Source organism: Muntiacus reevesi, chromosome 18, assembly GCF_963930625.1.
Source record: "Muntiacus reevesi chromosome 18, mMunRee1.1, whole genome shotgun sequence".
In the NCBI taxonomy this organism is placed as follows: domain Eukaryota; kingdom Metazoa; phylum Chordata; class Mammalia; order Artiodactyla; family Cervidae; genus Muntiacus; species Muntiacus reevesi.
Genome location: NC_089266.1, coordinates 10,659,599 through 10,675,560, shown reverse-complemented (window position 1 = coordinate 10,675,560; position 15,962 = coordinate 10,659,599). Strand labels below are relative to the sequence as shown.

Here is a 15,962-nt window from a genome sequence, read left to right as displayed (position 1 = left end):
ATATCTTCCAGGCAACAGACTGGTGATCTGAGCAGCCCAAGAGAGAGGAGCTAAAGATACAGGCTATTTCAAAGCCTAGCCACCACACCCTCAGTATCCTCCACCAGGGCGTTAGTCCCCTCTCTTAATATAAACAGATAAAAAAGAATTCTAGACAGAGGGGCAAAGCCTTAAACATGAAAAATAGACATTAAAACATACCAAGAGATAAAAGCAACTTGGAGGAAACAGGAAACTATTTAAGAAAAAGAAAATCTCTAAATCAAAAATATAAAAAAATCTCAGAAAGATGTGATACTATAACCATGAACCAGAAGAGAATAGTATGGGAAAAGGATAGCTCAAAGCAAAAAGAGTTCTTGTAAATTAAATACAAGTAAGAAGAAAAAGTAAAAAATTTAATGGCAAGGTTAGAAAGAAAATTTAAGAAATTGTTCAGAAAACAGAACAAATCAAAAGACATGGAAAATAGGAGAGAAAATGTATGGACATTAGATGACTACTCCAGGAGGTCCAATATCCAACTGTGGATTCCAACAAGAGAAAAAGTAATCACTTAACTAACACAAGAAGTTTCCCCAGAACTCAAGGGCTTAGATTTCTAGATTACAAAGACCCACTTAAGTATGGCCACTACAGCAGATGGGAAAGAGATCCATTCCAAGGAACATCATTATGACATTTCAGAATAAGGGGGACCAAAAAAAAAAAAAAAATCTCAAGAGCTTCCAGGGAGAGAATATGTCATCCACAAAGGATTAGAATCCCAACCGACTCTAAACAGTGACCCTGCAAACACAATGGAGTCACGAACCCCAAATCCTGAAGGAAAGATCTGCACCAACAACAGATCTCCTGTGAGGGCAGATGTTTTCAGACAGGCAAGAACTCCTGGGCCCCTTACTCAGGAGAAACAGAGTGTGTATATCACTATACACAGGAGTGAGAGCAGGGAGCCATGACACCCAGGATACAGATCCAGCTGAGAAGAGAAGCAAGATACCCCTAGGATAGCTTATCTCTGGTTGGGCGAGATTTTATCTGAAAAAGCAAATGGATCTCCTTTTGAGAAAATTCAAACAGTTGGTAGAGTCTGGCATTGAATTAAAAAAATAAAATGAAATCACATTAAAAAAAATAAAAATAAAAAATAAATACATTGAAAACAAAGCATAGGACAAGATAAGAATTTTAAATCTAGAGAAGATAGCTTGCATAAAAAGTGGGAGAGAATAATGGCTCGGGTGTAAAGAGTGCATTTACACAGTCGTGGCATTTAAACCCTGAGGAATGATGAAATTAAGATAAAATTGGAGGGAGGTGAGATTGGAAAGGCTATGTGTATAAGACAGAAATTGGAAAAACAAGGAAATCTAAATCCTAATTTTCCATAAATGATAATGTTTAAACCTAAAAAATCAAGAAGCAGGCTATTTACAGCTATGCCAGTAATTACCATAAAATTTTTAACTTTATTAAAAATTAACACATTAGAAAAAGCCTCCCCCCTCCAAGATGAAGGGCTGCTACGCTGATATGTTTTTAATCATATTCTCCTTTGACCCTTCTCCCCTGAGGACTTTTCAATTTTGTTTATTTTAATGCTTTAAGAATATCACCTTTTATCATGTCTTTTACCCTGCCACACAACTTCAGGAGAGAGTCAACATTTGTCTTCTCTTTCTTTAGAGTGAATAGTTCATTCTTCCTCAGACTCAGCACTTCCTTCATAGTTTGTTTTCTGTCTTGGATTAAAGAACTTTTACCCTCTGGGGAAAAAAAGAAAGGAAAGGAAGTCAGTAGAAATAACAAATACCCATTTTGTGTCAAGCCATTTCTCGAACCTCCCGTGAACCTGCTCCACATGCTGGGCTGTGGGACGGTGATGCCACAGGCTGTATGCACGGCTACTCCAAGATGTCCCCGTGTCAGTCAGGAGGAATAAAAACAACCAGTATTCTAACGTGGTCAGTATTTTATCACTTCCCCTAATTTTCCTGAGGATTAGAAGCCGTCCCATGACAACTTCCTGGAGAGAGAAGCCATCATAAAGATGACAAAGATCACCTCTCTATAACATACACAGGCAAAGAGAGACGCTTCTGAGCTCCCAACTCCTCAGGAGCCTGAAGTCCACATCTGAAAGTGATACTTACGTAACTGACAGATGTCGAGGAACTGATCCATGTGTTCTAGGATCAGTTCCAGGTGGCCAACTAAAATTGTTCCACTGATGAGGTCATTTGTAACTTTTGTCAACACAGAGTCTGCAGTGGCCATCAACTTCTTGCCTTCCTTGGTAATATTTGCTAATATTTCCTTGTTGGTTCCTGACCAAGTTAAGAAGAGAGTTAAAACGGTAGGCACCCCACTTCCTTCCCACATTAATGGATTTCCAGTAACCTCCTATTGCTCTGCCCCAACTTTCATATAATAAAGCAAAGTCATTCTGTATTCCCAGGGATATTTCTCACATTCTTTAGAGGGCAGGATTTTCAAACATGCTTAGTTGAACCACCAGAAATTTTCTTTCCCAATAATATTAGGATCATACATTTGGGTCATGTCATTAAAAGCAAATATAGAGGCTTTATTCACAATTGCAAAATCTTGGGAGTACCCAAGATGTTCTTCAGTAGATCACTGGACAAACCATAGTCCACCCACAAAACTGAATATTATTCAGTTTTTTAAGGAGTGAGCTACTGAAAGGAACCTTTGATGCATATTGTTAAGTAAAAGAAGCCAATCTGAATAGGCAACAGAGAATATGAGTCCAATCATATCCCTTTCTGGAAAAAGGCACAACTGTATAGGCGAGGAGAGGGAAGGGATGAACTGCTGGAAAACAAGGAAGTTTGGAGGGCAGTGAAAATGTTCCGTAGGATATGGTATTAGTGGATGCACAGCATTAAACATTTGTCAAAATCCATAGAAAGTACAGGAGTAAACCCTAATGTAAACACTGGACTTTACTTACTAATAACATATCAATATTGGCTCATTAGTTATAACAATGGTACTGAAGCAAGTCATTAATAATAGAGAAAATTGTGTGTGTTGAGTGGGTAGAAACGGGAATACTCTGTACTTTCTGCTTAATTTTTCTTTTTTTTTTCTGCTTAATTTTTCTGTCAACTTAAAACTGCTCTAAAATATGAGGTTTGTTCATTTAAAAGACACAAATGGAATATTTTCAAGTGAGTAGCTTTTAATAGACAACAACAGAACAAGAAGAGCCAAGTCAATCTTCTTATCTGATCACTACAACAACTCTGGCATGAGAGGAGCTTGAGTTTTTTTTTTTAAGACCGTCTCACTAATTTGATGAAATTGACACTCACAATAATCTGTGGTGCTTTTCCATTAGATCTGAACCTATGACTCACACATAAACCTGAATATAACATTTTTAGGGCAACACACGTTTCCCCTCTTTGGTCATAAACTCTGGGGTCATGGAGGGTAGGGGTGCAAGAATCAGGCAGTACTTAGTTTTTGCTAAGGTCACCAGTACTGGACTGGACATTTACATGGATCTCAGAATAAGAAAGACAGGGCTTTAGATACAGACACACTGGGTTTGGATTTCAGTCCTTAACACTTATTATCGGTGAGACCTTAGGTAAGTCACGTTGCACTCTCCACCTCAGCTCTTAGTGAGGTTACTATGTCAGCCCAGTAGCTGGAGTATAGCAGGTATTCCATGGATGGTGGCTTTCAGTGTTAGTTCTCAATTATAATATAAGATACTCTGAGCCTTCCTGGGTCTGTCCGTCCAAGCTGCTTCTTTTGGCAAACATCAACCCAATCTAACTGACTAACAGGTCAAACACTCTGCCGCCACGCTTGAGTCAGGAGGTGCCACTGAACAGATGCTCCCAGCACCCTCCATGAACATACCATATAACTTGAAGAGGTGCTTGACGTCTGGCCATGTGAGCAGGTGATTCAAAACCCCACCCAAGTCCTCTACAAACTCCCCTCTACTTGTTGGCCAGGACTTGGTGATCACAGCAGACACAAGGTTGCCACATTTTTGCGAGTCATTATAAGAGATTTTCCCAAGGATACTGGTTTGAGACTGTAAAAACATGAATAAAGAGAGGGATATTTAGAAGGTTATATGGTTGATTTCCTTTTTAACAAAGAAGCAAATTAACTACCCAATAGCATTTCAGAAGTCTCTCATAACTAGTTTTACAATGCCTCAAAAAGTCAAAAGAGTAAATAAAATACTTAACTTTTCTGAAGGCATTTCCATTTTCCTGTCCACTGTCTCCTTAAGATTGAACACTGGGGATGTGGAAACAGGTACCCACAGAGATACTGACACAACCCTCAAATTACCCCCTTTTCTCTTGCTCAGTGCCATTTTTCTTGGACCTTTCACATTATTAAAAACATCAAACATAATACAAGTAACCATTAATATTGGTACTTTGGTATTATTAACTGTAATTATTTTATAGTTGCCTACAAACAACACATACATTTTAATTCTCTTCCTAAGTGAATTGATAAAATCTTTTCAACTCTAACCATTTTTCTTCCATAATGCCTTGTTAACCTTTGGGGTCTTTTACTGCATGCTAAGCAAAGGATAATACCAAGGGAGGGTGAGTGGCAATGATAATAATGAGGCATTTAGGAAAAACCTGCAAGATTGCTGGAGGTTACATGTGAGCTGCTTGATGCAAAACAAGAGAAGGAAGCTGAGCGCACTTTACAGAATGGGTAGAGAACACTGGATTTCAGGGTGGGGAGGGGGATGCCCAGACCCATTCTTTGCTTGGGTGCAGAGTCTCGGAACCAGCAGTGCTTAATAGACTTTGGTTGGTGATGTCAGAAAGCAAGGATGCATGCAAATGCAGTTCCTGAGTGGGAAACGTTGTTCACCTGGCAGACCAAGCCCACAGCTTCAATGGCACACATCTCAAAGCATTTCGCCACACTGTCTTCTGCACCTGCAGCAACCCAGTTAGAGTCACAGAAGGCAGAAATCTGGAAGAGAGGCCTCTCCTGCAAGACGGGAAGACGAGGGTGTGAGAGGTTAGGGGTGCCACACTCTCAGACCCTGTGCAATGAAAACACCCTAGTAATTTTCACTTTCCTAATGTTATATCAGCTCCCCATTACCGTGGCCTTCTTCCCATCCCACGAGAAGCATGTCCTCCCCGCCTCTAACCATTAGACCAAAAAGGCCAAAATACCTACTTAGCAGAAAAAGCATCTGGCACAGCAGTTTGCAAAAAACAGGTGAAACTGAAAGTGAGAGTCGCTCAGTTGTGTCCGACTCTTTGTGACCCCATGGACTATATAGTCCGTGGAATTCTCCAGGCCAGAATACTGCAGTGGGTAGCCTTTCCCAAGGGATTTTCCCAATACCAGGGATCGAACCCATGTCTCCTGCATTGGAGGCAGATTCTTAACCAGCTGAGCCACAAGGGAAGCCCAAGAAAACTGGAGTGGGTAGCCTATCCCTTCCCAACCCAGGAATCAACCCGGAGGCTCCTGCATTGCAGGCACATTGTTTACCAACTGAGCCATCACGCAAGCCTGCAAAACACAGGTAAACTTTTTGAAAAGATTTCTTCCTTGCTTCTCTTTTCCTAAAAAGACCCATTTAACAATTACAAATGACTCTCATGTGTTTTTAAAAAGCTGAACCTTCTAGGGTCACAGGCCTTAATTAAAAATGGGGAGCACTTTTGTATTTTCCCCCAGTTGTCACTGGGTTTAACAAGGCTCTTGTCACCAACAGGCCACTTAGAGCAGAAAGCACATAGGCTTAGTTAGTGCCTATTTGAACTTCACACAAGTCAAGGGTTCCCCTGGAGGCCAGAAACTGTGCCCTTATTCTTTTCTGGGATACCACCTATGGTCAAACTATTGAGGCTGAATCAGAAACAGTCACCTGAACCTCATTCCCTGTCCATTCAAATGCAGTCATCACATGTACTGGCTAGTCCATGTGGTCTGGTTCCAAAAAGAACATCCCCTGCCTTTCAGTACCTGTTTGAGCCTCCCTGCCATGTCCCTCAGCAAGGATGCCTTCCAGTCATACTCCGTGGGGAAGTTTATTTCCACCAGTCGCCTCCAGACCTGCAAAATCCACAAATAAGGGACAACCACTAAGACACCTAGATGCCACTGTGGATTTCTGTGAAAGAAGGCAATTACGGTCAGACAAAGAGCACAGTGCTTTGAGGACACGTGGGTTCAGACTCAGTTTTGTCCAGTTGTCCGCTGTGTCACTGGTAAGTCAGGGCAACGCACTTTAGCCTCATAAAACAAAGGGTCCTGACTGGACCAGGTCACCACTATGGTCCACTACTGCTCTTCATCCAGAAAGGATTTCCCTCCATTGTTTTAATTTCAAAAAATTTCAAACTTAAGAGAAAGTTGCAGTAACAGCATAAGGACACCCATATACTTTCAGCTAGACTCCCCAACATTTAAAGTGGCTGCTCCATCTCTTTCTCTTCTGTGCTCCCTTTAGTCTATCTAGAAACAGGCATTGTCTCCGCTGAACCAGAGTTGCAGATGCCATGCCCCTTGGCCCATAAGTCCTGCACAGGCATTCCCAACCCCATGGGGCCCTTCTGCTACACACAGTAATTCAGGTGTCATTCTGAGGCCCGTTCACTCAGGTTGACATCTTTCTCATCTTTCTCCCTGCCCACACTTTGCCATTGTTCACTAGTCAACTAACTGGGTCCAGGGTCCAACTGAGGGACACATGGCATTATCATGTCTCCTTTCTAGAGGAGTTCTGCAGCCTTTTCTTTCTTTCTTTATGACAGTGAAAACACTTTTTTGCTTTCTCATTATGGTTTATTGCAGGATACTGAAGACAGTTCCTTGTGCTATATAGTAGGATCTTGTTTATCTGTTTTATACATCAATAGTTTGTATCTGTTAATATCAAACTCAATTTATCCTTCTCCCACCTCCTTTCCCTTTGGTAACCAACAGGTCTATTCTCTACGCCTGTGAGTTTATCTCTGTTTAATAAATAAGTTCATTTGTGATTTATTTTCAGTTCAGTTTAATCGCTCAGTTGTGTTTGACTCTTTATGACCCTATGGACTATAGTACACCAAGCTTCCCTGTCCATCACCAACTCCTGGAGCTTGCTCAAACTCTTGTCCATCGAGTCGGTGATGCCATCCAACCATCTCATCCTGTCATCCCCTTCCCCTCCTGCTGTCAATCATTTCCAGCATCAGGATTTTTTCCAATGAGTCATCAAATCAGGTGGCCAAAGTATTGGAACTTCAGTTTGAGCATCAGTGTTTCCAATGCATATTCAAGTCTGATTTCCTTTAGGATTGACTGGCTTGATCTCCTTGCTGTCCAAGGGACTCTCAACAGTCTTCTCCAACACCATAGTTCAAAAGCATCAATTCTTTGGCATTCAGCTTTCTTTCTGGTCCAACTCTCACATCCATACATGACTACTAGAAAAACCACAGCTTTAATTATATAGACCTTTGTCGGTAAAGTAATGTCTCTGCTTTCTAATATGCTGTCTAGGTTGGTCACAGCTTTTCTTCCAAGGAGCAAGTGTCTTTTAATCTCATGGTTGCAGTCACCATCTGCAGTGACTTTGGAGCCCAAGAAAAGAAAGTCTGCACTGTTTCCATTGTTTGCCCATCTATTTGCCATGAAGTGATGGGACTGGATGCCATGATCTTAGTCTTTGGAATGTTGAGTTTTGTGCCAGCTTTTTCACTCTCCTCTTTCACTTTCATCAAGCGGCTCTTTAGTTCCTCTTCGCTTTCTGCCATAATGGTGGTGTCATCTGCATATCTGAGGCTATGGTATATGTGTTCTATTTTAGATTCTGCATATAAGTGATAGTATTTGGTATCTGCCTTTTTTCATCTGACTTACTTCACTTAATATGATAATCTCTAGTATGATAATACTCTTCTGGCCATTACTCATTTTCATATTCAGATTGCCTCAGATTTGGCTAGTGAGAGCCCCTGCAGGCAGCTTCTGTTTCCTTTTTTAGAAAAAAAATGTAATCATCTTAGATGAACAGAAATATCGCAAAGATAGTACAGAGAGTTCCAGTTAACCCAAGTGCTAATACTTTACAAAGCCATAATACAGTTGTGAAAACCAAAATTAGCATTGATAGATTCCCATCACCAAAACCACTAACTCTATTTGGATTTCACCACTTTTTCCCACAATCATTCTTTCGCCCTCCAGGGTACAACTAGGACATCACCTGGGTCCTGTCTGCTTGTGAAATGTCACCACTTGGTTTCAAGTACTTTTACTTTATGGTAATACAAGGTGTTTCAGGCTGGCCGTTCGTTTCTTCTGCCCCACCTTTAGAACCTGTTGTTCTTTCCAGAAGCACAAGGATTTTTCTGTTTTGTTTTTTAGAGGGAATGGCATTTAGAAGTTATGGCTGGGTGTGCTCACAGACCTGGGTGTCACCATCTCTAGGCCCTTTCAGTGGATGGAGCTAGGAAATGTTGCTTTTAAAATCATGAGTTCACACTATACCTCTAGCTCTTTTCAAACCATAGACCTCCTTTCCCCTCCCCTAATCCATATGTTCCCTCCTCCAATGAGAAAGAACCCAACCTTCCAATAGCAACAACACTTGCATCCCTCTGCCCAGCCTTACAGTACACACAACATAGCTTCAGACTTGCTACATTCCACTGCCAATCATAAAACTTCCAAATCAAGTTCAAGATTTATGTATGTTTTCTCTGTTTTGACCTTAGACTCTGTCCCTGAGAGGGTGAGTGGTCAGAGTTCTGGGCTCTGAAGTGAAGTGTTAGTTGTTCAGTCATGTCCAACTCTATACGACCCCATGGACTGTAGCCCACCAGGCTCCTCTGTCTATGGAATTCTCCAGGCAAGAATACTGGAGTGGTTGCCATTCCTTTCTCCAGGGGATCTTCCCAACCAAGAGATCAAATCAGGTCTCCTACATTGCAGGCAGATTCTTTACCATCTGAGCCAGAATACTGATGTTCTGGGCTCTGGGTGTTCGGATCAATGATCTTCTCCCCTTGGTGTGGACAGATAATATGTCTGAATAAGGCTGAGATGTAGTAAGAATTATCTGTTTTTGTTCATGCACAGTTTCAGGGATGTGATTTTATGATGATCTCATTAAAGTATCCCTGGAATACCACGGCCTAAGTCAGAGGGCCACTTACTTGGTTTGTTCGAGGCACTTTCTAGAACTTTGTCCTGGAGGCAATAGTCTTTAGACCCTTCCTCCTCCTCCTCCCCAGCATAAGATTCTGTCCACATCTCAGTTTCTGGAAGCCCTCCCTGTCTCCCAACCTTTTGGGTCTGATCTCTAATTTCCTCAAGTTCAGATGCCGCTCGGCCCAGTTTCCCTTTCATGGAGGCCTTGCTCTCGTCTTATTTTCTACTGTCAACATCATAACCTGACCCATAACCTCAGCACAGCATCAGACATGAATGCCCTACCCCACCGGCCACCATGTCCCAACAAGCTCTGTCCCCTCATCCCGCCGCCTCACCACTGATGTGGGGACCACAGTCCACCCACCAGGGAGTCCATGCCCTCAGTCCCCTCAGCTGTTAGGGGAGCAGCTGTCCATTCTGCAGAGGAGACCCCAGTGTCCCCTGCACTGGACTGGCTTACCTCAATCTCCTCTCTGTAAGTGAAGGTGACAGGTGAAAAATAAAAATACCCGGGCTGGAACATGCTTCTTTTAAAAATTTTCCGAAGCCAAGATTTTGTAGCAGCAAGGGTTCCCTGGAAGACCATTTTTACTGAATTCTTCTTTCCAGTTTCATTTCCTGGCCCTCCTGCTGAATCCTGTCACCGCAAGAGAGAGACGGAGTTGAATCGACCCCACATGGCAGACCCAAAGGATCATCCAGATACTTCTCCACCCGCCTCTGCAGCTGACGCCACCTATGCACACGGCAGAGCCTACATATTCACAGTACTTTCACTTTCCCGGCATTTCAGCTTCACTCTGGGTGGACAGCATGGGGGTCCAGGTAGGAGAAGCAGTGGCATGGACGTGCCCTCAAGTGACCCCAGGTAACTGTAACAGAGGCGATGCTGCCTCACCAACCAGTAGACCTACTGGTTTCTGAGCTGACAGACAAGGGAGAAGGGTACACCATGGGCTCAGAGCTTCCAGCAGCTCAGAAAGCCAAGCTCGTGTAAACCCTGTCCCCGAGTGACATGCTAGGGCCAGGAGGAAACCCAAATCCCTACCCTGGTGCTCTTTCCTTGTGGTTCTCCATTCATTCCCACCCCCTGAAAAGCCCCTCTTCCCAGGGGTCAAGGGCTCTAGGGATGGGGATGCCTCTTTCCTGCTCTCCTTCCCTTTCTCATCAGAAGCATCTTTTGGATTCAGCCATCAGCCCCACTTAGAAAGAGGCCTCTCCTAGTTCTGATGTGTATTCTCTTTTGCTTCAACCGAGTCCCACAGATTGTGTAAGTGTCAAGGCCCCCCAAACTGGATCTCTGGCGTCACTCCCTCCTTCCAGAGACGGTTGGCCCAAGGGCTAGAGACATCATAGTGAGGCGGCTGCCCAAGGAGCTGATCGCTAAGTGTGAGACCAGTACAATCAGTAAACAGGGCAAGTAACAAGATAGGAAAGGCACATAAAGGGTGCTCCGGACTTCCCTATAGCTCAGATAGTAAATAATCTGCCTGCAAAGCAGAAGACCCAGGTTTGATCCCTGGGTCAGTAGGATCCCCTGGAGAAGGAAATGGCAACCCATTCCAGTATTCTTGCCTGGAGAATTTCATGGACAGAGTAGCCTAGCGGCTACAGTCCATGGAGTCACAAAGAGTCGGACACAACTAAGCAACTAACACACAAAGGGTGCTGTACCCAGTCTTGGGTGTGTGTGTGGAGGGGCAGGTTCTCCCCTGAAAGATTCAGGGAGCTCTGGGCAGAGTGTGAGGGGTAGGCTGGGTTATGTGTGGGCAGGGGTACAGCTATGCTGGGAGAATAGCACAGAGGATATGGGTGGTGTGGGTCAGCAACAGTTCTCAGCTGAAAATGGGACATGCTGGCCCAAAGTGAAAGTCACCAAATGAGCCAGCAACTTCTTGAACGATCTAGAAACTTTAGCAGGGTGTGCGTGCCATCTGCAGTCTGGCCTAGCCTAGACCCAGGCTCCATCTCCAGCCATGCTAGCCTACCTGCAGAGCAAGCAGGATCCTCTCCTCCCTGACGCGCACACGCTGCTCTCTCTCTCTGTGGGAACGCCAGCCCCTCCACAGGCCCCATGTTCCCAGGGCACCTTATGGACACGCCAGTTTAGTGTTAACCCTCTGTGCTGCAATTATGTGTTCACTGGACTGCCCCCTCCTATGCATCCCTGCTGCCAGGCACCTCTCTTCTCCATCTGGGTGTGCCCTGCAACCAGCAGATGATGGGCTGTTAGTGAACGACCCAAGCCTAAAAATCTTCTCTAGAACTTTCGCCTTTCCTCCTTGTTTTTCTCCACCTGATATCCTGTCAATCCTATCAACCCTTTATGTTGGCACATAACCAAAAGCATTTCAGAACCTCTTCATATATTTTGGTTTTATTTAATTTCAGTTTTGCAAAGCTTTTTCTTTTTATGGCACAGGTAGAGAATTTGGACCAGACTGTGGTTACACTAATCTGAGATCCCAACCAACATTCAAGATAGTTATTTCTGCAGGGACATATACCGTAAGTAACTAACAAATTTCACACTTCTTGAACACAGTTTATCTAGAAGTTGGCACCTGCGTAGGATGGTTTAAATAATATCCACTTCAGGAAAAAGCAATCATGCTGCCAATGTTTATTTTTAAATGTTCCCTTGGTATTTTTTTAAAAAAGAAAAGCTAAAAGGAACAAAGATAAAATACACACTTAATTATATCACTAACATCACAGTTATGACTTGTAAAATAGTCGATCTAAATAGGAAATCACCTATCACCTTCATGTGGAAGCTCAAACTCAACCGGGTGAAGATCACACAACAATGGGAAAAAATGAGCTGTGGACACATGCAACTGCACACATGGATCTCAGAGATGCGCTGAGCGATGAAAGCCAGACACAAAAAAGGACAGAGTTCCAAGACAGGTAAAATTGACTTGTGATGGTACTAATCAGGAGAGTGCTTACCACTGGGAGGTGTGGAGGGAGGGGGCACAGAACTCTGGATTGTTCCTACAGCTTGATGCAGGAGGTGGTGCTTGTGTGGAAAGGCTCTGGGGTGTGCACTGGGGTGTGTGGACCTTGCTACTGTATTTGAGTTTCAGTGAACAGGAAAAAGGTCCAGGTGGGAAAGATTAGGCATGAACATGCATTTGGGTTGGGAGATTCTTGGTGGGGAGATTCTTGGGTGGGGAGCCCTGGCCATTTGCTGGGCTCTTGAATTTACCCAGTCACAGCTGATACTCTACACTTGAACTTCTGCACTGCCTCCTTTCTCCATTCTTCCCTCTAACATAAGCCCTGGAGGGCAAGCATGCAGACCCTGGCTCACCAAAATAGCCTCATGAGCAGAACAAAACCCGGCCTCAGGTATGTACTGACACACCTGAGGGTGGAATCAGCCGTTCTGTCATTCCACAATCCTAGACTCAGCCTGTCTCCTTTTTTTTTTCCTATCTCCTTTTTGAATAGAGGATGCCTCGGGTTCCATAACTCTGCTGGGTATGGCATTATGTGTACATGTTCCACTTACCACTACAGGTTTAAGTATAATAATTCTGCAAACAATCTCAGCAGATAAGGCAGGCATCTCATAAAACGTATGGGCTTTTGATAGTCTGCAGGTAGTTTCGTGAAGTTTCAGGCACACAGTCAAGTAGGACTGTATCAAGGGCTCCTCAAGAATCCTAACCCACAAAGAGTTGAGAGAAATGAATGAAGTAATTTAGGAGGAATTTGAAAACAGTACCCATTATTCATGACAAGTTCCTTCCCTTTAAAACGCCTACAAGGAAGGCATGTACTTGATCCCATATAGGATAACATCCAGAACATTTCCATTAATTTTGAACTTGTGACTAAGATAAAAAGGAAAAAAAGTCTTTTTGGTTTGCCTCCATGGTCTGAACTATTTTAACAAAAGCAAGTTAAATTATTTCCAAGTGTATTCCTTTGTTTGAAAATAATCTTAAGGGTGGATATTACCAAAGATTCAAATACCATACAATTTTTTAAAAAAGAATCAGTAAGCTACAGGGAGGGAAAAAAAAAATGCTAGAAGCATATGTCCTGTGCATGAAATTTCTTTCAGCTCTGAGTGGACCTGCTTATTGGCTGATACATGACCAGAGCTGAAAGGTAGGGAGCTGATCAGGAGGGTTTAGAAGGTGGCAAGAGACAGGAATTACTGGGGCAATTCTGTAATACACAGAATTAGATGGGGTCCATGAAGTCCCAGGTGCTTGGCGTTAATGCAGATCTGATACTCCCACCTCCATCCTGAACACTCTAAGAATTCAGGTGAGGTGATCCTGGCAGTGCTCTGAGAAGCTAAAAAATTACCTCCCACATTTGTTCACTTTGTACACTGTGCCTCCAGGGTGTCAGAGCTCACACATATTTGCAGGAGCAAATGACTTCAGATCATTATGGAAAGCTACCTTTGCATTTATTTTCAGCTTATCTGACTTGCAAAAAAAATCTGAAGACTAAATGCTTATAAGATGCAGGACACAAGCATGAATATGTAATATGATGATAATCACTTAAAAATAAATGACAAAAGTGCACAGGAAAAAAATCAGATGAAAATAAACTGAAATGTTAGCACCTGATTTCTATACTTTTCCCTTTTTAAAAAAGTAGGATGATTACATCAATACCTTGAAAAATGAAGTGGAATATATATTAATTTATGGCTTACATTAATGACAGCAACTATGGCATAAACCCAATCATAAGGGATAACCTTGTACAAGAGAGATTACCTTTTACTTTTCTACTTACTTTTCCTGATAAATATCCAGAAGGTACAACAGCATTTTCAAAGTATTCTCAATACTCTAGGGTGGGGAAGAAAAGAAAAAAGGGAAGATTTAATCATAATGCCACTAATCTTTGTTAAAACAGAACCAAAAAAAAAAAAACCCAAAATAATAAGGCATAATAATTTTCTTTCTATAAACAAGCTTTAAGGGGCTCAAGTACTAATCTCATACCTCTTACAAATAAAACTTAGGATTTAAAATTAAACCATTTTCTCCTCCCCAAAATGGGAAAGGACAATAGCAATTAGGAAGTGGACCAGCATGCAGGATAACTTCTAACCCTGACTTGCACAATCTCACATATCCAAAGGCTGTTGTTTTATTGAATTTTGTTTACTGAAACAGAATAAACTCAAGTAAATTAACCCCTGACCCTAAGAAATATTGACCCTTCCCAGTTCTCTTATACCTAAGTGCTCTACCAGGTCAGGTTTTCAGAAAAGGAGAATCACAAACTCTGACTGATTAGTTTTTGACCTGCTTTTGTTAAGCAAGGTCTCAAGAGCTGATTCCAGACAACAAACCTCGAGGTTTCTTGGAGAGATTTCCTGAAGTCTGTCCAGACGGTACCAAGTCCCTAGAAGACAGTCCAGGACACGAGGGGGACACTGACTCAGGTAATCGATGAGGTGTTCCATGTAAGAAGCCAAGTTACTCAGAGGAAGCAAACTGAACCAGGATCGGAATAGATACTTATCCACATTGAGCAAATATCTGTTTTCTTCCATTAGCTGGAGTAACTGTATCCTTATAAGGGAAAATTGGAACAGAAAAAAAGGGCAGCAGGGAGATAGGTAAAAGAGACAAAGTTAATTAAAATTATGTTAGAAGGGATCTAGAAAGTTCTGATTTCAAAAATAACTGAAATGCCAACAACTCAATCAAATAAGAAGTAAACAATAATATACTAAGAATTCAGCAACATGGATGAACTCTGAGGACAAGATGCTCAGTGAAATCACCCACTCACAAATAAACAAATAATTTGATTCCACTTATGTGAGGTCCCTAGAGAAGTCAGATTCATAGAGACAGCAGAGTAGTGGGGACCAGGGACTGGTGTTGGTGGGAGAATAGACTACTGATTATCGAGAACACAGTTGCAGTTTTACAAGATGAAAGGTTCTGGAGATGAATGGAGGTATTGGTCGCACAACAGAGTGAATGTATTTAACACCACTGTTGTGGTGGTGTACACTTAAAATGATTAAAATGGTAAATTGTAGGTTCTGTATATTTTACCACAATAATAAAAAAATTCACCAAGAATTAAGCATTTTCAATACATGTATATGTATGGATGAGTCCCTTCACTGTTCACCTGAAACCATCCCCACACTGTTAATCTGCTATACCCCAATACAAAATTAAAAGTTAAAAAAAAAGAATTAAGGATTTTCCAGCTTTATTGAAATATGGCATATGACACTGTAAGTTTAGGGTTGATTTGATACACTTACATACTGCAAAATGATTACCACAGTAACAATACTTGATACCTGCATCCATTGTGTCATATAGTTACCATTTCTTTTCTGTGATGAGAATCATTAAGATCTAATCTCTGAGCAACTTTTAAGTAAACAATATACTATTATCAACTAGAATCACCATGTCGTACATTCAGTTCTGTTCAGTTCAGTCGCTCAGTCGTGTCCGACTCCATGAATCGCAGCATGCCAGGCCTCCCTGTCCATCACCAACTCCTGGAGCTTACCCAAACTCATGTCCATCGAGTCGGTGATGCCATCCAGCCATTTCATCCTCTGTCGTCCCCTTCTCCTCCTGCCCCCAATCCCTCCCAGCATCAGGGTCTTTTCCAATGAGTCAACTCTTCGATGAGGTGGCCAAAGTACTGGAGTTTCAGCTTCAACATCAGTCCTTCCAATGAACACCCAGGACTGATCTCCTTTAAGATGGACTGGTTGGATCTCCTTGCATTCCAAGGGACTC

The 15,962-nt window shown here is 42.4% G+C and overlaps 1 protein-coding gene across 4 annotated transcripts in view; it reads right to left on the bottom strand.

The window, feature by feature from the left end:
• The window catches only part of RNF213 (ring finger protein 213), a 116,990-nt gene that overhangs the window by 59,065 nt on the left and 41,963 nt on the right, over positions 1 to 15,962 (bottom strand). For all 4 annotated transcript variants that reach the window (XM_065909811.1, XM_065909812.1, XM_065909813.1 and 1 more), the window contains 9 exons: positions 14,534 to 14,756; positions 13,969 to 14,024; positions 12,716 to 12,869; positions 9,656 to 9,832; positions 6,016 to 6,105; positions 4,900 to 5,022; positions 3,904 to 4,084; positions 2,157 to 2,330; positions 1,620 to 1,769 (listed from right to left, as the gene is read on the bottom strand). In XM_065909811.1, coding sequence (XP_065765883.1) covers positions 1,620 to 1,769; positions 2,157 to 2,330; positions 3,904 to 4,084; positions 4,900 to 5,022; positions 6,016 to 6,105; positions 9,656 to 9,832; positions 12,716 to 12,869; positions 13,969 to 14,024; positions 14,534 to 14,756 — 1,328 coding nt within the window. The remainder of the gene's footprint in view (positions 1 to 1,619; positions 1,770 to 2,156; positions 2,331 to 3,903; positions 4,085 to 4,899; positions 5,023 to 6,015; positions 6,106 to 9,655; positions 9,833 to 12,715; positions 12,870 to 13,968; positions 14,025 to 14,533; positions 14,757 to 15,962) is intronic.